Genomic DNA, 25,250 nt, shown 5'->3' on the forward strand with positions numbered 1-25,250 from the left:
ATATTTGAGATCAATAGCTTTTTAAAGCCATTCAGAACAAGAGTACTGAACAGGTGAACGTGGATAATGAATGAAGCTGTGAGGGGAGAGTGGGAAGGAGACAAAGGATGGTAGAGAAAGGTAGAATTTGCAGTAGAGTAGGAAATAGATGTTTCAATAGCTGTATTGATACTTTCACAGAAGGCGCAATCTCTTCTAAATCATATGTCAGGAATGATATTGCTGGTAAACCTCTAGTGTATCAACACAAATATTTAATCAGGCAGGATGATACAACACAACCTGCTTGCTAAGGATTTTTTAATCACTGTACTATTAATCTGGCTGCAATAGAGAGACTTGTCACTATTAATTCTACCTCTTGTATTAAAGAACTGCAATTAAGCTGCCGTCTTTAGTGGTTCAACAGATACCTCATTGCATCATACGTATATGGTCAAAAGAACCAAAGGTCAAAAGAATCTTAACTGAAAATAATAAGACTGGTAAATAGCAGGTAAATAATGCAGCTGTGAGACCAGTTCTGACACTTCATTTTTGTGATGAGGGACTCCCTATTCCTCAGTCTTAAGTATTATTACAAGGTACAGGAAATAATGTGATCCAAATCTGTTTTATTAAACAAAGCTTCAGACTGACCGTAACATCAAATTAGTGACCGTTATCTCCTGTCGCTGTGGAGGAAGCAATATGTCTCTCCCTTGTTAGAGAGCAAGAGATCCTGTGGGATGTTGAAAATGTTGGCGTGAATGGTTGGTTTTTGATGGACTGTAGACCATGTTCTCTCTTTGGAGGCTTTGCCTTTGCTGGCATGGTAGGTGGTGGGAATGGTGATGCTTTATGCTAGAATAAGTGTGAGAAGGTTGATGCTGCTGCTTGCACGTTGGAGGGGTCAGGGTGCTTTGGGGTTCTTGTGTCTATTTTCTGTCATTCATTCTTTGTTTTTTTCTGTTTTCAGAATGTCAATGGAGAGTAAGAATTTTAGTTTGTATATTGTATACATTCTTTGATATTAAATGGAGCTATTGGACTATCTGGATAAATCTAGTTTAATAAGGTTCCAAAATAACTAGGACAAAATTGCTTGTTTGATTAGCATCCCATTCATTCTGCGCTCCATCACAGGGGAAAACAACAACAAAATGTACTGTAGCAGTTCACAAGGAACCTTTGATGCTGATAGGAAAATGCTGACTGCTTCTGTCTCAAAGAACAGGAATTCCAGGTGCTTGGAAACAGCACCCCTTTCAAGTCATATACCACCTGGATTTATTGGGCCAAAGCTCAAGAGATAAGAACAACAAAGATGTTTTGGAAGACATTCATATTGCCTGGGGGGGGGGAGGGGGGAGTCTTTTACTGCCTTACAGCTTATTCAGGTGGATAAATCCCTAGGGCATGACTGAATAAATCCTCAAACTTCGTGCCAGGCTCAAGACAAAATTGCAGAGGCCCTTGTAGAGATATTTGTTTCTCCATCGCTTGCAGATGAAGGACCTGGAGACTCAAGGGTGGCTAATGTTGTTCCATTCCTTAAGAAGGTTAGCAAGCACAAACCAGGTTACTACAGGCCAGTCAGCCTCGCATCAGTAGGAGAGGAGGAGATTCTGAAGGACAAGATCCGACATTTAATTGGCAAGAGTCAACATGGCTTTGTGTGTGGGAAATCATATTTGACAAATATTTTGGAGTAGCAAGGTCCTTAAGTAGCCATTAATTCTGAATGGTAGGCTGATCTGGAAGGTTGGGTCCCATGGAATCCAGTGAGAGCTAGCCCAATGGATTCAAAATTAGCTCAGAGATAGGAAGCAAAGAATTATATTTGGAGGTTGTCTTTTCAACATGAAGTTTGGTGATTTGTGGTGTGTTGAAGACATTAGTGTTTGGACTTTTATTTATATAACTGAATTGGTTGTGAATGGCAAAGGCTTTATCAATAATTAGGAGGTGATGTTATAGTAAAGAAAGTTATTCTAGATTACAGGGAGATCTTAATCAGTTAGGGAAGTGGACTGAGGAGTAATAAATGGATTTCAATACCTATGAGGTGAGACATTTTGGAAAGTCAGACCAGCGTAGGACTTGTACTATGAATGATAGGATATTAGGGAGTGTAATGGAGCAGGTGGTCCTAGGAGTACACGTTAGCACATTGGTCTTTAGTCGGGGCATTGAGTATAGGAGTTGGGATATCATATTGTAGTTGTATATGTCTTTGGCTTGACCACACTTGGAATGCTATGTACATATACAACTTTGGTAACACTATTGTAAGAAAGATGTAGTTGCACCGAAAAGAGTGCAGAAAAGATTGAAGCTTTTGCCTGGACTATAGGGCTTCAGCGTAGGGAGAGGTTGGCTACATCTGTAATTTATGGTGATTTATTCCCCACCCCTACTCTTCTCTTTACCTGCCATCACCTCTCTGTAATTCCACTCCTCCTTCCCTTTCTCCAGTCCACTGTCCTCTTCTATTAGATGCTTTCTTCATCCTTTACTACTTCCACCTACCACCTCCCCCTTCTTACTTCATCCTTCCTCACCTGTAAGCTTGCACTCCTTTCCCTCCCCCCACCTTATTATTCTAGCTTCTGTCGCTTTCTTTTCCAGTGCTGAATAAGGATTTCAGCCCAAATCATTGACTATTTATTCCGCTCCATAGATGCTTCATTTACTGAGTTCCTCCAGATTTTGCTCAAACTAGGTCTTTATCCCTTGGAATATAGGGGAAATGAGGGGTGACCTTATAGAAACATTTGAAAAATGAAAGGTGTAGATATTGTAAACCTTAAGTCCTTAAGGGTTGAGGAATCCAAAATTAGAGAGAATGTTAGAGGGTGAGAGGGGAAAGATTTTAAAGGGATCAGACTGGAAACATTTTCATGCAGACGGTGGTGAGTATATGGAACGGGCTGCCAGAGAAAGTGGTTAAGGCAGGTACAATGACATCATTTATGAAGCTAAATTTGATTTTTCTTGGACAAATTCTGATTTCCTTTTTTCCCATGTCACTTAACTGGGGTAGCAGTTATATAAACTATCTAGCTCAGATTATTTGATATTTTCAAAATTTCACTCAGATTCTCCAGTAATAACAGTTGATAGCTTTTTGTTTACTTTGCAAATTGGGAGTTTTGTTTTGATCTGAGGCTTGATTATTTGCCTTCTCATGAAATCTTAGATTTTTTTTGGTTAGAAATTAGTTTGGTTATCTCTAGCTCTAAGGAAACTTTACAAAATTACATAATTATCCACTTAGTAAAGTTCCAATTTGTATTTCCTGGTACTTGAACCTTTGTGTTAGGCTGCTTACTCTGGTATTATTTAAATCAATTTTGATCACTGTCATAGCCTTTGAAAGTGTCACTTTATCTTTTTGCATCAGACTCTGTGCAAGTTGAGGAACAATACCTCAAATTAAAACCAAGTGCATTCTGGATTTAACATCACATTCAACAAATCAGATAATCAGCATTTCCATCTTTTGTATTTCACTTGTACTTTTCTCTTCTGGTAATTTTGTACATTTTTTTCTAGGCTTTCCTTCTGATAACACTTTTCATCAGAATGTTTAATCAGGTCATTTAATCTTTTCTACCATCCTATTCCAATTTCATCTATTTTCTTTGACTTTGCTCTTCCCTACCCTTAATTTAAAATTTGTTTTCTTTCTATTACCAGTTCTGAACAAATTTCATCTTTTACTTCTCTCCAAATGTTGAATTATTTTGTGCATTTTCTGGAATTGCAAAAATATGCATAATTATATATGAAGTCGTAACTGAGATGCGTTTTTTTGTGTAAGAAGTTGAACCTTTGTGCTGCAGAAATAAAAGGCACAAGTGTATTCTTTGGAGTGAATACTAAGTAATGAGTGCTTCAGATATCAAAGGGGATAAATTAGAAATTACTAGATAATGAAAAATGCTCTTTGCAGAACAGACTCTTTTAAAGTACCTTCTCAAATTAAAAAGCTGAATTACAGAAAGGTAATATAGGTAAAACTTAACATGATAACTTTATTGATGGGAAGCAATTTTGTTAGATTGGTCCTTGAAGATATTGATGCAAAAATCTCTGGACCCTGGAAGTGCTGATTGCACTGTATTTCTTTGGGAGCAAAGGCTTTCTAATACTGATCAATGTGATTTTTTTTACATCTCGGTTACTTGTTTCATGCATATTTTCATGATTTTTTTTCATGGATCTGTCAGAAAGGTACACTACTTTCTTGAGAATTGTCTTCTAATATGTGACATTGGATAATTAGATTCTGTCATACCCTTTTGAATATCGCCCTTGAAAAAATTAAATCTAAAATGTTGCCCTAAACAATGAATAGGCTGTAAGTCTCCTGAGGTCCAAATACCATTGGAACTTTAGCTCAACTCTAAATGTAATATTCCAGAAGCATTTTCATTTCTCCAGATGGAAGACTATTTCCATTCCATACTCCTACTGTCTACACATTTCTTGTCATTTACATCCACACTTGAGTCTGCTTCCTTGGTATTACAGGAGAGATAGAAGATTGGCTGACTGACAGCAGGCAAAGAGTGGGAATAAAGAGGTTCCTTTCTGGTTGTCTAGTGGTGTTATGCAGGGACTGCATTTTTATATTATGTTAATAATTTGGATAATGGAATTGATACTTTTGTGGAAAAATTTGTCGACAATATGAAGAAAAGTGGAGGGGCAGGTAGTGTTGGGGAAATAGGGAGTCTGAAGAAGAGCTTGGACAGATTGGGGGAAATGGGCAAAGAAGTGGCAAATGGAATACATTGTAGGATGTGTGTGGTCCTGCACTTTGATAGAAGGAATAAATGCGTAGATTATTTTCTAAGCAGGAAGAAAATTAAAAAATTTGGAGGTGCAATCTATGCTTGGACTCCCAAGTGCAAATGCTGCATTTGGGAGTCATAGTGCAGGATTCCCTAAACCCTAAAGGTTAACTACAGGTTGAGTCGGTGGTGAGGAAGGCTAATGCAATGTTACCGTTCATTTTAAGAGGACTTGAATAGAAGAAAAGCATGTAATGCTGAAGCTTTATATGACATTGCTCAGACCACACTTGTAGTACCATGAGCAGTTTTGGACCCCTTATCTAAGATGAGATTCAGATGTGTTGGCATTGGAGAGGGTCCAGTGGAGGTGCACAATAATGATTCTGGGAATGAAAGGGTTAACATAAGAGAAGCATTTGACTCTGGGCCTATACTTACTGGACGAGAGGGCACAAATTCAGAAAGATGTCCATTTAGAACAGAAATGAGAAGAAATTTTTTTAGCCAGAGGGTAGTGAACCTGTGGAAATCATTGCCATAGATGGCTATGGAGGCCAAATCATTGAGTATATTTAAAGCATAGGTTGTTAGGTTCTTGGTTAGTCGGGGTGTAAAAGGTTATGTGGAGAAGGCAGAAGAGTGGGATTGAGGGGGATAATAAATCAGCCATGATGGAATGGTAGAGCAGACTCAATGGACTGGATGGCCTAATTCTGCTCCTACGTTCTAAGGTCTTGTTTACCTTAGCTCAGGGCGCTATTTTTTTTACTATGGAGGTGAGCATGTTGTTATAGAGCAATGCCATGGCACGTTCATTTTCATCCCACTGATAGGACAGTGAATGTACTAAATAGACAAGCTCAAAGCTTATCAGTTGATTAAGTTTTTTTGAGTAAAATTAACTCAATTTAATTGAGTCCATTTTTATTAAATGGGGGGGTGGGAGCAGTCAATATTTATAATGTATCAGCTCCTGTTTAATATTTGGTTCCAAGTTTAACATAAAAAAACCTAGAAAAACATAGAAAACGTACAGCACAATACAGGCCCTTTTGGCCACAAAGTTGTGCCGAACATGTCCCTACCTTAGAAATTACTAGGCTTACCCATAGCCCTCTATTTTACTAAGCTCCATGTACCTATCTAAAATCCTCTTAAAAGACCCTATCATATCTGCCTCCACTACCACTGTCGGCAGCCTATTCCATGCACTCACTACTCTCTGAGTAAAAAAAGCTTACCCCTGACATCTCCTCTGTACCTACTCCCCAGCACCTTAAACCTGTGTCCTCTTGTGGCAACCATTTCAGCCCTGGGAAAAAGCCTCTGACTATCCACACGATTGATGCCTCTCATCATCTTGTACACCTCTATCAGGTCACCTCTCATCCTCCTTTGCTCCAAGGAGAAAAGGCCGAGTTCACTCAACCTATTCTCATAAGGCATGCTCCCCAGTCCAGGCAATAGCCTTGTAAATCTCCTCTGCACCCTTTCTATGGCTTCCACGTCCTTCCTGTAGTGAGGCGACCAGAACTGAGCACAGTACTCCAAGTGGGGTCTGACCAGGGTCTTATATCTGCAATATTACCTCTCGGCTCCTAAATTCAATGCCATGATTGATGAAGGCCAATACACCATATGCTTTCTTAACCACAGAATCAACCCGCGCAGCTGCTTTGAGTGTCCTATGGACTTGGACCCCAAGATCCCTCTGATCTTCCACACTGCCAAGAGTCTTGCCATTAATACTATATTCTGCCATCATATTTGGAAAATATGAACCACTTCGCACTTATCTGGGTTGAACTCCATCTGCTACTTCTCAGCCCAGTTTTGCATCTTATCAATGTCCCGCTGTAACCTCTGATGGCCCTCCACACTATCCACAACACCTCCAACCTTTGTGTCATCAGTATACTTACTAACCCATCCCTCCACTTCCTCATCCAGGTCCTTTATAAAAATCACGAAGAGTAAGGGTCCCAGAACAGATCCCTGAGGCACTCCACTGGTGACTGACCTCCATGCAGAATATGACCTATCCACAACCACTGTTTAAGTTCAACTATATCTGATCAATGCAACATTCTTTAACTAGTGGATTTTTAAGATCAATAGAGCTTGCCTGTTTGATTCATTCATTGCCCTGTCCTGGGATGAAAATTCTGTTCAGTCTCCATGCAAACCTTCACTTGGTAGAGGTTCATACAGGTCTGAAATTTAACAATGAAGTAGTTGAGCTTTAGATGCTGCAGCATATTTTCAAAGCTTGTGAATTTCTGTTGGTATATTACTTGCAACAAATGATGCAACTAAGGAAGTGTCTGCTCTTTTTATTAGAATGAAAATTATGGTAAATGTGTTTCAATTATAAATGATCTTTGCCAGTAACTAAAATTTACAAAAACTTTCTATATTCTCCGTTGTGCTCCAGGGTTCGGATCCAAGGACTCATTTTGGTTTGGATTGTTGTTGCCTGCTTCTTTCGTTTGCATGTTTTGTGCTTTTTCTCCCCCCTTTCTCTGTGCTTTGGGTGCTGATTTTTTTTTTGGGGGGGGTGGTTCTTTAAGACATTTTGCTTTGTGGGCTGCCTGGAAGCAATCAAATCTCAAGGTTGTATAATTTGTACATCCTTTGATATTAAATGTACCTTGAAACTTTGTATTTTGCTGCTATGTTCACATTAAAGGTATTAAAGCCACAAGCTTCTGTTGCTTTTAATTTTATTTGCACAATAAAAGTAGAAGTTACGAGCATCAATCTTTCTCTCCGTTTCAATTTTGTCTCAAATTTGATAGTAGCAACTGTGCCTGACAGTTGTTTAAATTGACAAGTTTTTTTTTTGCTTAAAGCACTGAAATCTTGACAAAGTGCCCAATTTGAATTTAGTGGGCTGTGTTGTAAAGTTGCCAGTGAAACAGTGCTTGCTGCTATCCTCTGAAGATCTGGGAACTTAAATTTTCCTTTTTTTTTGGGTTAGTATGGTGGGGTGGTGAGGGGCAAGTGATCTGAATTTACTTTGAATATGTCACCTCTCATTCTTGTTTGTGTGTCCTCCTGTACTCTTTTTCTTGGTCATATAAATTCAGATGATTTTATCTTTCACAGTGGTGGTTGCAATATATTCTTTAGTTTCCCACCCCCTCCCACTCAGTTTTATTTAATGCTGCAACAAAATTGATTGGACCTACAATGGTGTCAGTTCTACTTTCTCCTTTCTCCTTATTTTTTCTTGCTCTCTGCTCATAGAACAAATTTAGTATTATCCTTTCTTTCATTCTCCACTACAGCAATTTTCATTTTCAACAGATCAGAATGCATCCATTACTCTCCTCATTTGGACTGGTTTCTCGTGAGAATTCTATGTCACTCTTCCACATCTGATTATATCCATGCCTTCCTTGAGTTCTTCCCATTTCAACTACATGAGGTGGCACAACTGCCCTTTTTGCCTCTGTCCTTCCTGGTGTCCTGGATTACAAACATTTTGTACTTGAAGCATCAAACCTTCAATACTGTGCACTTGTTTACTGCTCACTTTCCTCTTTGGTAAATCTCCTGTGTACCCTTTCCAATGCTTCCACATCCTTCCTATAGTGAGGCGACCAGAACTGGACACAGTACTCCAAGTGTGGCCTAACTCAAGTTTTATAGAGCTGCATCATTACATTGCTCACTTTAATGCGGTCCAAAAACTTGTTCTAGATTTAATTCTCTATCTCACTCCGAGCTGTTCTCTATTTCCTACATTATTCCAACAAAGATCAATATAAGCTTGTGTAAAAACATCATGACTTGTGCAGGCAGAATCCAGCCTTCAGGACTGGGCGGAAATGCTTTTGGTTTGTGAACACTTCCAGTTTTCATTCGAAGACCATTTGGCAGTTGTAGGTGGTGCATCTGCATTTTCACCTCTAGCCTTTTTGTTACAATATACGGTGGATTCAATTGGGGCAGACACTTTTTAGGGATAACTCTTAAAAAAACAAAGTATAATCAAGAGAATTGCTGGGGTTCTCTCCATTTACGTGGGACACTGCTGCTCAAATGGGACAGGAGACTGTTGCTAAACAGCTTCCAACTGGCGTCAGGCCAGTGCACTTATGTGTCCATTAGACGTTACACTGGGCTTAGAGTGAACAGTTTTTAAATAGTGTCAGTTGCTTCTGTTTGTGTTCAAAAAGCAAAGATATTTGTCAGAGGGAAGTAAGCAGTAAGACTCTTCTAAACTGCTATGCTCACTGTGGTTTCGAGCATTCAGTCTTGGAAATGCCAGAAACAGCGGGGAGTGAAAATGAAACTATTTCACCTCTTCAACAAGTTAGGAGCCACGAAGCATTTGGAAGTATCAACAATCATCTTGAATGTTCCAATGAAAATGAAGATTTGGCGAATGCAATTGTCAAAAGCATTGCATGCATTTGACGATTATCTGCACTGATTTTGTTCATTGCGTACACAGGATGAATTCCTCCCATGACTATTAGGAACTAATCAGTTTTATCATACTGTATTACTATTGACGGTGTTCTAATTTGTTATGTATTTCATTTAAGTATGTAATTCATTTCTCAGTTAAATAGTAGTTTGTCTTTTTTATACAGTTTTAACTATTTCCCTGTAACTTCAGCTACTGTTTATCTACCATATGCATGTCAGTTATTCACTTTAGACAAGCTGCTGTCCAGTTCTAAATGCAGTGAAGTATTGCCTCGTTCACATTGGGTGCTTGTGCATTTCGATCATCAGAAGCCCTGAATTACCTCCCCTCTTCCTTAACATCTGTCAAATCACACGTTTAGTTTGTTGGCTGAGCTTTCAGCTGTTTAAGTTGTCTCTTTGAATTCCATTTCCACCTCCACTTGCCAAACTTCTACCTTTCAACCTTTTGGCAGAGGTTAGTAAATATCTGGATTTAGCTATCCTGAAACATTGCTGTGACTAGTCACTGGAGATATTTAAAAATGGAAGAAGATAGATTATTGAAAAGGCATGGAACTAGCACAGAATATTTGAAGTCTGGGATCTACCTGCCACGATTATACAGAGGTCTGAGAGAGCATGTGGTCTATTCTTGTTCCCATCTGCTTGAGTTCTAGATCCTCAAGGTGAGCACTGTGCCCATGTATTTGTTGATACCTTTTAGATCTCCCAATTTGGCAGTTTATATCTTGTTAAAACTGTTAAGTTACAGCATATTTTGAAAATCGTTTTACAAATCACATCACTAAGTAGCAGGTCAGGCAGCATCTATGGAGAAGAGAAAAGGTTGATGGTTTCAAATTCTTTATCATTCATTAGAATTAAACCTGAACCTTTTTCTAATCCCCTCAGATGCTACCTATATTGCTGTGTTTTCAAACTCCATTTTCAATTTCGGATTTACAGTATTAAAATTTCTTTTTTGCTTTTTTTTTCCTGAGTCACTTTTCTATAGAGAACAAGTTGTGAACGACATGTGAAGGTCTTTTGAAGTCAAACGGGGGTTTTGATTTGCCTTTCTAGTAATCCTACAAGTTCTCTCGGAAAGTTTTCTTGGTCTTCCAGACCTCAACTTGACTTCCACTGTTCCTGTTAACTGCCATTTCCTAATTACATTATGAACTGAAGAAGCGGCTACCTGAAAACGCTTTGTTATCTTCTTATAGTCTTCTCCTGCTATGTGGGCATCATTTATTTTATTTTAATTTTCAGAGTGTTGGGCAGTTGCTTAGAGGCTGCTGATTGTTGGGACAAGGTTTGAGGAGTCAGGGTAGTTATGAAGCTTTGAAATTTGCATCACCTGGCCTTTCCTAATGAAGACTGTGAACAAGCCATAACCCTAACAAGCTAATTAAGGTCTGAGACGTTGGTAAAGGTTATGAGGGCTCAAATCTTTTGGGGAGCCCAAACTTTTGCATGGTACTCCTTTCCTTATTTTCACTCTAAAAATGTACAGAACAAAAATAATACACTAATCTTGCTTAAAATGTTGAAAAGAATGTTTCATCTTTAACTTTATGACTTTTGGAGATCAGTTCATCTACTCAACTATTTACAGTAACAGAAATTTTGACCGGGGTGCCCAAACTTTGGCCTTCCCCTGTATCTCCTTCCTGATGGTGGCAGCATGGCCTGGATGGTGTGGTCCTTGACGATGGATGTTGCTTCCTTCTGGTAGCATTCTTTGCAGATGTGCTCAATAGTGTGGAGGGCTTTTCCTGTGATGGACTGGTCTGCATTCACCATTTCTTATAGGTTTTTTCCTCCTAGGGCATTGGGGTCTCCATACCAGGTCATGATGTGCCATGAGGCACCATGGTAGCAGATCAATTACAGCTCAGGGTGTTCCAGAGTTTGAAGTTTAATTCCAGTGTCATTTGTGAGGAGCTAGTATGTTTTTGTAACCACATGGGTTTTCTTCCACAGTCCAAAAACCTACCAGTTAGTAGGTTAATTGGTCATTGTAAATTGTTTGTGGTTAGGATGGTGTTGGGAGGAGGGCCTATTCCATGCTGTATTGCTAAATAAATTTTTAAAAATTGCAACCAGTCAGGATACACTCCACAGTGCTTCTATAGAAGTTTTGGATGATGTGCTGAATCTTGGCAAACTTCTAAGAAAGTAGAGGTGCTGTTGTGCCTTCTTTGAAATGGCTCTTGTGAGCTGATCTAAGGACAGGTCCTCTGATACAATAACTCCCAGGAAATTAAAGTTGCTGACTCTCTCCATCTCTGATCCCCTAATAGACCATGGACCCCTGATTTCTTCCTCCTGTAGTCAATAATTAGTTCTTTGGTTTTGTTTACATTGAGTGAGGAGTTGTGGTTGTGGCACCACTTAACGAGAGATTTTCAATCTCCTGCTATATGCCGATTCGTCACCACCTTTGAAATTAGCCAGCAACACTGGTGTTGTAAATGAAGAGCATCCTGACGTACGCCTCTTCACTGTACAGATGTTCAGGAGCAGAGTAGTGTGGAGTGTATCTGCTATGACCTAATTTGCCAGTAGGCAAAGAGCAGATCCAAGTCACTCCTGAGGCATGAGTTGATATGCTTCATAAACAACTTCTCAAAGCTTTTCATCACAATGGATTAAGTTCTACTGAACAATAGTCATTGAGACAAGTTATCAAGTTCTTAGGCAACACTTTGAAGACAGCTTGAAGTCGACTGTTGAAGCAAGAGGTTATAGATGTCAGTAAAGAATTGATTAGCGAAGGTCCTCAGTACTCGGCCAGTGCACCGTCTGAACCAGACGCTTGCTGTGGGTTCATCCTCCTGAAGGATGCTCTCACGCCAGCTTCGGAGCCTGCAGTCATAACATAGCATATAGAATAGTACAGCACATTACAGGCCCTTCGGCCCACAATGTTGTGCTGACCCTCAAACCCTGCCTCCCATATAACCCCCCACCTTAAATTCCTCTATATACCTGTCTAGTAGTCTCTTAAACTTCACTAGTGTATCTGCCTCCACCACTGACTCAGACAGTGCATTCACGCACCAACCATGCTCTGAGTGAAAAACCTTCCTCTAATATCCGCCTTGAACTTCCCTCCCCTTACCTTAAATTCATGTACTGAGCAGTGGTGCCCTGGGGAAGAGGTGCTGGCTTCCACTCTGTCTATTCCTCTTAATATCTTGTACACCCCTATCATGTCTCCTCTCATCCTCCTTCTCTCCAAAGAGTAAAGCCCTAGCTCCCCTAATCTCTGATCATAATCCATACTCTCTAAACCTATAATTTTCACATCCACTGCACATAATTGAAGAATGCCTTGGGATTTTCCTTTACCCTACTCGCCAAGGCCTTCTCATGCCCCTTTCTTGCTCTTCTCAGCCCCTTCTTAAGCTCCTTTCTTGCTACCTTATATTCCTCAATAGACCCATCTGATCCTTGTTTCCTAAACCTCATGTATGCTACCTTCTTCCACCTGACTAGATTTTCCACCTCACTTGTCACCCATGATTCCTTCACCCTACCATTCTTAATTTTCCTCACCAGGACAAATTTATCTCTAACATCCTGCAAGAGATCCTTAAACATCGACCACATGTCCATAGTACATTTCCCTGCAAAAACATCATCCCAATTCACACCCGCAAGTTCTAGCCTTATAGCCTCATAATTTGCCCTTCCCCAATTAAAAATTTTCCTGTCCTCTCTGATCCTATCCTTTTCCATGATAATGCTAAAGGTCAGGGAGCGGTGATCACTGTCCCCCAGATGCTCACCCACTGACAGATCTGTGATCTGACCCGGTTTGTTACCTAATACTAGATCTAGTTTGGCATTCCCCCTAGTCAGCCTGTCAACATACTGTAACAGGAATCCATCCTGGACACACTTAACAAACTCTGCCCCATCTAAACCCTTGGAACTAATCAAGTGCCAATCAATAAGGTCATTGGAGGCTGTGGAAGTTCACAAAGGTACATCCATGTTTTGCAGGTCAAAGCAAGCTTAAAAGGCATTGAGCTCATCTGGGAGTAAACCAGTTGTCACGCATGTCACTTGGTTTTGCATTGTAGGAGGTGATGGCATTCAAGTCCTGCCACGGCTATCAATCATCCCTCTGTAATTCAAGTTTGGTCTGGAATTGCCATCTTGCATGTGAGATGACTTTCTGGACCATTTTTTAATTCCTGTGTTGCCAGACCTGAACTCCACCAGTCTAGCCCTCAGCAAACTGCGGATATCTTGGTTTATCCATGGCTTCTGGTTGGGGAAGATTCTGTATGAAGGCCGAAGAGCAAGGAAGCTAATAGGAGAGGTCAATGGACCGTGGAAGAAAAAGAAAAGAAGGGAGAGGGGAACCAGAGGGAGGTGATGGGCAGATGAGAAGAGAAGAGGTGGGAAATGGGAAGAGAATGAAATAAGGGGAATAATTATTGAAAGTTAGAGAATTTGATGTTTGCGCCATCAGGTTTGAGGCTACTCAAACAGAATAGTTGCTCTTCCAATGCAAGTTTGGCCTCATCATGCAGTATTAGAAGCCACGCACAGACATGTCATAATGGGAAGTCAAATTGAAATTGGTGATCCTGCTTTTTACAGAGCAAAGGTGCTCCCTCTAATCTGCATTGGGTCTCACTGATGTAGTGGAGGCCACACAGGATATAGTAGATAACCCCAACTGGTTTGCAGGTTAAGTATCATCAATGTTCCCTCTAAGGTGTGCACGCGTGTGTGTACTCATTTTGCTCATTGGAATTTAAACTGTGCTTTGTTGGCATGTTAAAATGTATTTCACAATTCTACACAATCAAATTTCTTTTTCTGATTTCTGATAGTTTCTTATGAACAATGAACAACAAACTGTGCTTAGATGTTTATTATCCTTGGAATAGCTTCAGGTTGACTTCCATTCAAGATAGTGCCTGTGTTGAATGCTCCATTGGCCAGTAATTCTGGATAGATCATGATCATTTTCTGGATGGATTATGTTTCTCATCTTGAATGTATTTCTGGTACTGTTAGAACCTGTGTTTGGAGATTTGGAGATCATTTGGCTGCTTCAGCCCTCTGCAGTCTCCGAGAGGATTCTTTGCCCGATCTTCTCATTTGTTTTTGAGAGGGGAGGGGGATTTCAGGGTCAATGAGTCTGTTCCATTTTGGTTAAGTTTTTGTGCTGGGAGGGGGATTTGGGCGTTGATATGCCTGATTCATTTTGTTTTTGTACAGGAGGAGGGATCTGGGAGTTGATGTGCCTTTTTTTTTTGTTTTTTTTATTTGGTGGGGAGGTGGTATTTGGAGGTTGATGATCATGCTTATTCTGCAATATTAGTGTAGGCTTGGAATGTAGCTGTTTTTATATATATATAAAAAGACTGGCATAGCTGAGCCCATGAGTGTGCCCATGTCTACACTATTGTTTTTGTGAAATTGGAAAGAGCCAAGAGAAATTGAGGGTGAGGACTAGTTCTGTCAATGGAAGAGATGGACTGGTTAAGTCTATTGTCCAGAAAGAACAGAGATTTTTACCTTCCTGGTGGGGGTGGAAGTTAATAGGATCGGAACATCTATAGTGAGCTGGTGAGGGAACTGGAATGATGGAGAGCATGTCAAGTGTCTCTTTACACGACTTGCTTCTCTACTTGTTGTTTTCCACTAATCTCCACTTATTTCCACTTATCCTCTTAAATATGACTGCAGTATTCAAAGTTACCATCCAACCCTACCATCTCAGCTGATTTCTTTTATTTACTAATTGAACATGGATTCTACCAGCTTTGAGCAGCTGTGTTACAGTTTGAGTACAGCAACGGATGTGTTAACTGTTGAAATAACGTTGTAGAACTACAGTAAATTGAAAAAGTTAATGTGTGTTCATTAAAATTGCCTAAAATACCCTTTTTGTTTTGTGAAATAGAACTCTCCTTTGTACCAATACCTGCAAGATGTGGGGCATACAGACTTTGAAACTTGCCCAAGTTTGTCATGGGTGGAAGAATGCTCACCAAATGAGGAACCAAATGAATTGCATGTCCCTGCTTCACCAACAGTGAGTGTTTAAAGGCTTGAAAGCATACAAAAAATGGTCCTTCCAGGGTTTTAAAAGGTAGCCTTGTACATCTGGATAGATCTGAACAATTATCCTTTTACAGTACCCATAAAAAGTATTTCTGCCACCAACCCCCCTCTCCCCCCCCCCCCCAGAAGTTTTCATGTTTTATTGTTTTACAGCATTGAATCACAGAGGATTTAATTTGGTTTCTTTGACTCTCATTAACAGAAAAATACTCTTGTGTCAAAGTGAAAACAGATCTCTACACAGTGATCTAAATTAATTACAAATACAAAATAATTGTGTGCATAGGTATTCATCCCCTTCAAGTCAGTATTTGGTAGATATATCTTTGGCAGCAATTACAGCCTTGAGTCTGTGTGGATAGGTTTCTATCAACTTTGCACATCAGGACGCTACAATTTTTCTCAAATCTGCTTTACAAAATTGCTCAAGCTATGTCAGATTGCATGGGGGTCGTGAGTGAACAACCCTTTTCAAGTCTAGCCACAAATTCTCAATTGGACTGAGGTCTGGACACTGACTTGGCCACTCCAGGATTTTAACTTTGTTTTTAAGCCATTGCTGTGTAGCTTTGGCTTTATGCTTGGGGTCATTGTCTTGCTAGAAAACAAATCTCCTCCAAAATCGCAGTTCACTTGCGGACAGTATTAAGGCTTCCTCCAGGATTTCCCCTGTATTTTGCTGCGTTCATTTTACCCTCTACCTTCACAAGGCCTGGAAGACCCTGTAGCAGTGAAGCATCCCTACAGCATAATGCAGCCACCACCATGCTTCACTGTAGGGATGATGTAGGGTGTTTGATGGCCAAAAAGCTCTATTTTGGTTTCATCATCAGACCATTGAAGTCAGCTGGAAAAAGGTTCTGATTCTGCCACATGCCCTCTGGCCAAATCTAGCTGAGATTTCATGAGGTTTTTTCAACTGTGGCTTTCTCTTTGCCACTTGCCCATAAAGCTGCAACTGGTGAAGCACCTGGGCAACAGTTGTATGCACAGTCTTTCCCATCTCAGCCACAGAAGCTTGTAACTCCTCCAAAATTGTCATGGGTCTCTTGGTGGCCTCCCTCACTAGTCCCCTTATTGCACAGTCAATCAGTTTTTGAGGATGGCCTACTCAAGGCAGATTTATTGCTGTGACATATTCTTTCCATTTCTTGATGATTGACTTGGCTATGCGCCAAGGGATATTCAATGACTTGAAAATTTTCTTGTACCCATCTCCTGACTTGTGCTTTTCAATGACCTTTTTTGTGGAGTTGCTTGGAGTGTTCTTTTGTCTTTGTGGTGTAGTTTTTGCCAGGATACTGGCTCACTAGCAGTTGGACCTTCCAGATACAAGTGTATTTTTACTAGAATTAGTTGAAACACCTTGACTGCACACAGGTCTCCAAGAACAGATCTTCATTTAACTAATTACGTGACTTCTGTAACCAGTTGGCTTCACCAGTGATGTTTTGGGGTGTCACATTAAAGGGGGGGGGGGTGAATACTTAATGCAATCAATTATTTTGTGTTCTATATTTTTAATTAATTTAGATCTTTTGTAGAGAACTGTTTTCACTTTGACGTGAAAGTTTTATTTTTCTGCGGATAAGTGTCAAAAAAGCATGAAAACTTCCAAAGGGGATGAATCCTTTCTAAAAGCACTGTAACTGGTGCATCAGTATCAGCTGCAGCATAATTGGCAGAAAATGCCTTTGATTCAGAAGAACAGAGTTGAGAACAAATACTTGTGATGTTTCAGTGCTGTACTGAAGATATAGAACAGTTGGCGATCACATCTTTTGGATAACCTATTATACCCAAGCTTTTTTCAAGAAGTGAACAATGTTGTCGTGGTTACTGTTTATTCCTCAATCAAAATAACCAAAAATTTGTATCCCTACTACATTGTTTTTGAGATCTGGCTGTTCGTTCTTGTATTATGGTATTCATTATAAAAGGTATTTCACTGTAAAGTGCTTTTATCCATGAAAGGTCAAAACATCAATAAATGAATTAGCTGTATGTATTTCATATGTTTGATGCAAAAAGCTAAGCCTTCAGAGAAAGAGTAAAGCCATAATTTTGGGCTACACAGCATGTTTTTGAAATACTACTTCAGTCACTTTTGTGGTCCCTTTGAGTCAAAATAATATGTTAAAACTATAGGCATTGAGCAATGCAAAAAATTTAATTTAGTCTTATTTCTAATCACATGGTTAATAGATTTTGTGTAGTCGAAAGGATAAAGTTTGCCTTTAATTAGATTCATAGAATCACTTGGCACAGAAATGAGGGCCCTCTTGGCTCCCTTGGTTATGCTGACTATATCTATCTATGCTAATCCCGTGTGCCTGCATTTGGCTCACATTCCTGTACAATTTTCTAAGTACTTGTTAAAATGCCTTTTTAAAAAAAATATATATATATAACATTTGAACCTGTGCCCACTAGTTCTAGATTTACCTATGATGGAGTGTGGAAAAGTTTAACTATCTCCCTTCAGGTTATCAACCTATAAAGTCATCCCTCAGCCTTTCATGTTTCATTGAGAATAAGCTAACCTGTCTAATTCCTCCTCATAACTACAGCCCTTCTGTGCCCTCTCAATTTAGATCACATCCTTGCTGTGATGACCAGAATGGTTTGCCTTTCTCCAAGTGCAGTGTAACCATTGTTTGTTATTTTTTTAAACAGCTGCAAAATGATGTCCCAAAGTTTGTACTCAATGTATACCAAATGCCCTTTTCACTACCTATCCAATTGTGTTACCACTATCAGGGAGCCTTGGACTTGACCTGTGATCTGTTTATCAGCACTATTCCTGAGGATCCTACTGCTTACTATCCAACTGGATTTTTGAATCGGGTTTATTATCGCTGACATATGTTGTGAAATTTGTTGTTAATTAATTTCTTGCAGTTCTATATTTAAAGTGAAGAGCTGGTATTAATTTGAACATTGCATTGTTTCCTGTTTGAGAATAATGATAAAAATCTTGACAATGAAATTTGAGAGATGACTTGTTCATTTCTGTATAAAAGTATTTAAACCATACCAAAAGATGCTATGCAGAAACTATGTGCAGTAAGTATATTGTAATTGAGGCCCATGCATGTGAAATACTGTAGTAGGTTATAAAAGTCTGTAGAATTGCTTGATTTTGGATACCACATCCAAGGAACAACTGAGGGAATATAGTAGATTCCCAGCCTGACAATGGTAAATTTATGAGCATTAATTTTGCATGCTTTTCCTGAAATGTGCATGATCAAGAAGAACTTGAGGCATTTCATTTACAAAGCTAAGGGTATATCCAGAGAAGTGAGCAAGAAGTCTGTTTTGGATCATTGGACTAAGCAATATTCAGGGATTCAGCTCTGGATCTGAATGAATACACCATACTTATCACTGACTTCATCAAGACCTGTGTGGATGAGTGTGTTCCTTTTGAGAACATACCAGACATACCCAAACAAAAAGCAGTGATGAACCATGAGATTCATAGTGCTGAGGGCTAGTTCTGTGGATTTCAAGACCAGTGATCTAGAACAATACAAGAACTCCAGGTATGACCTACGGAACGCAATTTTAAGAGTGAAGAAACAATTCTGATTGAAGTTGGAGACAGAATCAAATGTTCTTCAACTTTATAAGGGTTTGTCAGTCATTAATTCCTACAAGGCAAAACGTAACATAAATAGTTTGATGCTTCACTCTTAGATGAGCTAAACATGGAGGCCAACGTTAGAATATTCTTAATGAGGGTGAATGCTTGCAAGGTGTCGGGCCCTGAATGTTTACCTGATAGGGCACTGAAAATTGTTGTCAACCAAGTGTCGGGAGTGTTCAAGGACACCTGTGATCTCTCACTATGTAGTAATATCTCTCACTATCTCTCACTTGCTTCAAAAGACCAATCAGGATGAGCTGTCTCAATGACTATTGCCCAGTTGCATTCACATCTACTATGAAGTGCTTTGAGAGGTTCCTCATGGCCAGAATTAACATCTACCAGGACCAGAATCAGGACCTGCTGCAATTTGCCTATCTCCACAGTAGATCTACGGCCATTGGCTCTTTTTTTTCTCTTTGCTCTTTTTTTGCACTACTTAGTTAATTTGCATGCATAATACGTGTATATTTATTGTAATTCATTGTTTTTTTATTTATTGTAATGTGCTGCTGCCCTTGAAGGAATATGAAACAAAGCTAACATCCTCTTCAAAATCAGAATAAGTTTTAATATCTTAGGCATGTCATGAAATGTGGTGTTCTGTGGCAGCATATTTCATATTTCAAAACATGTTTCATGATATTAAATATTATTCTGATTTTAAAGAGGTTAGATTTTTTTCATATCTCTTCAAGGCATGTAGGCTGAGCCAGCATTTATTTGCCCATCCTTGGTTGTCCTTGACGAAGGTGAGCTAGCTACCTGAGGTATTGCAGTCCCTGAGTGGGTTTAGCCAGCAAATCGAGCTCTACAGTCCACTTTACAGGAAAGATTTTATAGTTCCTGAAAGTCCAAATTTCCCACATTTTAATCAGATATTTCACCTTTGAGGAAAGTATTCTTTTCAATTGGAGGAATGTGATGAAGACTTAAATGATGAAAGACAAGGGACATTATAAAGCTAGGTGAATATGAAATTTAGTCATGATCTTGTGATAACTACAATAATGGAGTGGGTGAAATTAGTGATGTTTTCATGTAAAGAGTTACTGGAATTTGAAATGCATTTAACACACACAAAATGTTGGAGGAACTCAGCAGACCAGGCAGTATCTATGGAAAAGAGTACAGTTGATGTTTCAGACCGAGACCCTTCAGTAGTACTTCTGTTCTTTGAAATACATTTATATGTTGTGATTGATAATAAATTACTGAAAAGTTGGCATTTAGGGCCAAAGCATATGACTATCAAAATCCATCTTGCAATGTATGAGTAGTCTTCATATGTGTTTTGTTGCCAAATCTTAGCTCACAGCTTCTTCTATACTCTTCTCAAGTATTGTAAAAGTTTGTTAGATAGCCTTGTGTCTGTCAGAGTTTAACGTTTTCTTGGTTATTTTTGTCTTTCCGTGGAGCCTCTCATAATCTGTATGGCAGGAATAAGTAAAATCTCTTGGAATATATTTGTTCTGTAGCTTGAGTAATTTGCTCTTGAGAAGGTTATCCTAAAGCTTCTTTGTATAAAGATCCACTTCCATTATTATCCCCAATATTTCAGCTTGCAAAATACAATTCTTATGCTATTGTTACTTACCAGATTAGGCAGCATCTTTGGTAAACAAAAAAATATTAATACTTCATATTGAAATCACTTTGACAAAAGACCCTAAAATATTTGTTCTGTTTCTCATGTACAGTGCCTATAAAAAGTATTCACATCCCTTGGAAATATTCATATTTTATTGTTTTACAACATTGAATTACAGTGGACGTAATTTGGCTATTTTGACACTGATCAACAGAAAAGACTCGTGTCAAAGTGAAAACAAATTTCTACAAATTGGCCTAAATTTATTACCAATATTAAACACAAGATAATTGCATAAATTACTCACCTACAAGTCAGTATTTAGTAGGTGCACCTTTGGCAGCAATTATAGCCTTGAATTTGTGTGGCTAGGTCTCTATATCAGTTTTGCACATCTGGACATTGCAATTTATCCCCATTCTTCCTTACAAAACTGCTCGAGCTCTGTCAGATTGCATGGGGATTGTGAGTGAATAGCTCTTTTCAAGTCTAGCCACAAATTCTCAGTTGGATTGAGGTCTAAACTCTGATTTGGCTACTCCGGGGCAGTAACTTTGTTTTTAAACCATTCCTGTGTAACTTTGGCTTTATGCTTGGGGTCATTGTCTTGCTGGAAAACAAATCTTCTCCCAAGTCGCTGTTCTCTTGCAGACTCTTATCAGGTTTTCCTCCAGGATTTCCCTGTATTTTGCTGCATTCATTTTACCCTCTACCTTCACAAGCCTTCCAGGACCTGATGCAGCCACCACCATGCTTCATGGCAGGGATGGTGTGCTTGCACCAAACATAGCATTTAGTCTGATGGCCAAAAGGCTCAATTTTGGTTTTATTAACCATCGAACCTTCTTCCACCTGGCTCTGGAGTCTCCCACATGCCTTCTTGCAAACCCTAGCAAGATTTCATGTTTTTTTTCCCCAATAGTAGCTTTTTTTTCTTGTTAATCTCCCATAAAGCTGCGACTGATGAAGCACCTTGGCAACAGTTGTACATGCAGTCTCTCCCACCTCAGCCAAAGAAACTTATAGCTCCACCAGAGTTGTCTTGGGACTCTTGGTGGCTTCTCTCAGTAGTCCCCTTCTTGCATGGTCTGTTTTTGATGACAGCCTGCTCTCGGCATACTTACAACTGAGCAATATTCTTTCAATTTCTTGATGATTGACTTAACTGTACTTGAGATATTCAGTGACTTGGAAATTTTCTTGTATTTGTCTCTTGACTTGTGCTTTTCAATAACCTTCTCGTGAATTTACTTGTAGTGTTCTTTTGGCCATGGTGTTGTTTTTGCCAGGGCACTGACTTACCTGCAGTTGGACCTTTTTTTGGACCTGCAGTATTTTTACTGCAATCAATTGAAACACCTTGAGGCACACAGGTTACCTCCATTTAACCAAATATGTGACTTCTAAAACCAATAGGCTGCACCAGTAATAATTTGATGTGTCATATTAATGGGGGTGAATACTTGTGCAATAAATTATTTTGTGTCTTGTATTTGTAATTAACAGATCACTTTGTAGAGATCTGTTTTCTTTTTGACAAGTCTTTTTCTGTTGATCAGTGTAAAAAAAAAGAAACACAAAAAAAACACAAATTAAATCCACTGTGATTCAATGTTGTAAAGTAACAAAACATGAAAACTTACAAAGGAGTTGTCTACTTTTTATAGGCACTATATGTGCTGCATAACTTTCAGTGTTTTAGCTTTTTACTTCAGACTTCTAGCATCTATAGTTATTTTAACTTTTCATCCTCTGCATGCTCATGGCTAATCTTGAGCCATTATCTAAATTGGATGTTACTTGAATCTCTAAGTGCATATTGACCAATGTCTTTTGGTGATGTTATTTTATATAGCTTTCTGCATCAGAGCCACTAATTGTGAAAAGTGTTTAAATAATATTACAGATTCAAATAAATCACAGATAAACTTGTATTCTTTAATTCCAAGTTGTACTTTGAGGTTTAGTAGCTCCTTCATTTTCATGGATTAAATTACAGTCTTTAATGTCAATTGCATCAGTCCCAAATTACTGTTCCACCCCACCTCTGAAGTATTTTGTATTATAAGGTCTGACAAATGTTAAATCAAACTTCATGCCTTTTCCACTGTGCATTTGGCACAGAGATCAGAAAGATGTTGCTCAAAAGTCAAGAGAACAGATACTGGAAATGTGAAATAGAAACAAAGTGCTGGAAACACTCAGTCAGTTAGGTAGCATTTGTGAAAACAGAGTTAAAGTTTCAGAACTGGGAAAGGGAGAAGTCAAGTTTCTTTGAAGTTGCAGGAAAGTGGGACAGGAATAGATGGGACATGAAGAATATTATGTGCAATGTTGGTCAACCCTTTACAGGAAGGATTTAAATATCATTGGAGAGCATGCTTTTAAGATGAGAGGAGAAAGTTTTAAAGGAGATTTACAAAGGAAAGTTCCTACACAGAGTGGTAGGTGCATGGAAGATGCTGACAGAAAGTGGTGAAAGCAAATACGATTCCAGTCCCTAAGAGGCATTGGACAGACACTTGAACAGGTTGAGAATAGGAGGATAGAGGCCAGATGCAGGCAGTCAACATATGGTATGAACCAAAAAGCCTGTTCTTGAGGGCAGTTGCAATAAGAAGATAGAGGAGTGTAAATATTGTGGAATGCAGGGCTGTAGGGTTTGCTCAGCTGGTCGAGCTGTATTTATGGAGTTGAGTTCAACTAAGACAATATCACAACTTGGAAGACCTGTGGCAACAATGACTAGTTTTGATTGGGACAGAGCGAGTTACCTAAAGGTGTACAATGCAATATTGAGTCTAGATGTTGCTCCTCTGCTCTCCACATTTCATTTCCTGGTGAATTTTCACCATTTAAAAAAAAATATATATATATCAGAGTCATAGAGCCAGCAGGGAAATGGGCTGTTCGGCGCACTGAGTGAATACTGAATATCAATCTCCTGTTTGCACACAATCCATTTCTTCACAGTAGGGTACAGAGCTTTTGTTTGCATGCCATCCGGACAGATCACTTCATACATCAAGATAGTACAAAAAGGGGGGAAATAATGCAGTGAAGATGAAGGATTATTTTTATTAATCACATGTACATTGAAATGTACAGTAAAATGCACTGTTTGCATCAATAACCAACACAGTCCAAGAATGTGCTTGCAGCCCGCAAGTGTCACCATGTTTCTGGCACTAAATTTACCAACCCTAACTTGTAAGTCTTTGGAAAGTGAGAGGAAACCCACGTGGTCATGGAGAGAACGTACAAACTCATTTTGGACCGCAGTGGAATTGAATCCAGGTCACTGGGGCTGTTATGTCTTTACATTAACTGCTACCCTATCATCCCAGTATGGTGCTGCACTTGCAGAGAAAGCACAGTGCTAGTAGACATAATAGGTTTGAGATTTGGGGTAGATTGAGAGCTCAAGGTTTCATCTTTAACATAAGAGGTTTGTTCACAAGTGTTATAACTGGGATACTGGATGTCTTTGAGCTTAGTAGTATGGCTGTCAGGCTTTTGCATCTTCTGCCTAATTGTAGGAGGGAGAAGAGAGGGTGACCAGGGTGAGAGGGGGTTCTTGATTTTTGTCTGCTCTCTGGAGGCAGCGGAAATTGTCAGTTATTGGAAGGCAGGCTGTTTTTATGGTGGACTAAGCTCTATTCACAACTTCAATTTCTTGCAATTTTAGTTATAGTAGTTTTTACACCAAGCTATGATGCATCCAAATAAAATTGTTTTTATGGTGCATCTGTAAACATCGAGTGTCATCTGGTACAATGGTATTTCCCTAGCCTTCTGAGGAAATAGAGTTCCAAATGTGCATGCTTGCCACAGTGTCTACATGGCTGTATCAGAACAAATTGTTAATGATCTTTACACCTAGGAACTTGAAACTCTTAACCATCATCAACTCAGCATCTTTGACAAAGAGAGGGGCATGCACTGTGTTATCATTCCTAAAGTCAGTGATCAGCTTTTTTTATCCCATTAACTCCCCTTAAATTCCACCACGTAACTATAAGCTAGGGACAATTTACAAAAACCAGTTAACTTTCCAAGCCACTATGTTGGTTGCCCAACACATCCAACAATGATAGGAGGCCTATGCAGGAGAGATTTTAAAGTCTGGAAGAATGGTTGCTCTGGGGCAGTTCCACTCTCTCGGCTCTGGAAGATTGGGTCCAATAGTATGAGTAGTCAGAATCAAAATCAGCATTGGGTTTAATGTCAACAGCATGTGTCGTGAAATTTGTTAACTTTGCGGCAGCAGTACAATGCAATACACGATAAATAGAAAAATGAATTACAGGCAGTCCCTGGGTTACAAACGAGTTCCGTTCCTGAGTCTATCTTTAAGTCGGATTTGTACGCAAGTCGGAACAAGTACATCTGGTATTATTTAGTGTCAGTTAGTCAAACATTTGTCTTGGTATATAGTATATATTTTACCTGTCAATGCATATAAGACACTTAAGAAACGCATGCATTCCAATAATTAAACCACTGCATTGCTTAGTTATAATTGTAGCTTTCATCAGGGCAGGGCCTTTCACATGCTCCATTATTCTCACTTTATACTTTATCCTTTAAAACTGTTCCTATCATTGACCAACTGTAGCCTAACGCTTTTCCAATGACATTTCACCTCTTTCCATTTTATTTCCATTTTATTTTCAATCGTGATCGCTTCCTGTCAATAGAACAG

The 25,250-nt window shown here is 39.2% G+C and overlaps 1 protein-coding gene across 3 annotated transcripts in view; it reads left to right on the forward strand.

Annotated features, from left to right (window-relative positions):
- Positions 1-25,250, forward strand: part of vezt (vezatin, adherens junctions transmembrane protein) — a 114,718-nt gene that overhangs the window by 4,075 nt on the left and 85,393 nt on the right. For all 3 annotated transcript variants that reach the window (XM_059987775.1, XM_059987777.1, XM_059987776.1), the window contains exon 3: positions 15,142-15,273. In XM_059987775.1, coding sequence (XP_059843758.1) covers positions 15,142-15,273 — 132 coding nt within the window. The remainder of the gene's footprint in view (positions 1-15,141; positions 15,274-25,250) is intronic.

This window comes from Hypanus sabinus, chromosome 13, assembly GCF_030144855.1.
Source record: "Hypanus sabinus isolate sHypSab1 chromosome 13, sHypSab1.hap1, whole genome shotgun sequence".
NCBI lineage: Eukaryota > Metazoa > Chordata > Chondrichthyes > Myliobatiformes > Dasyatidae > Hypanus > Hypanus sabinus.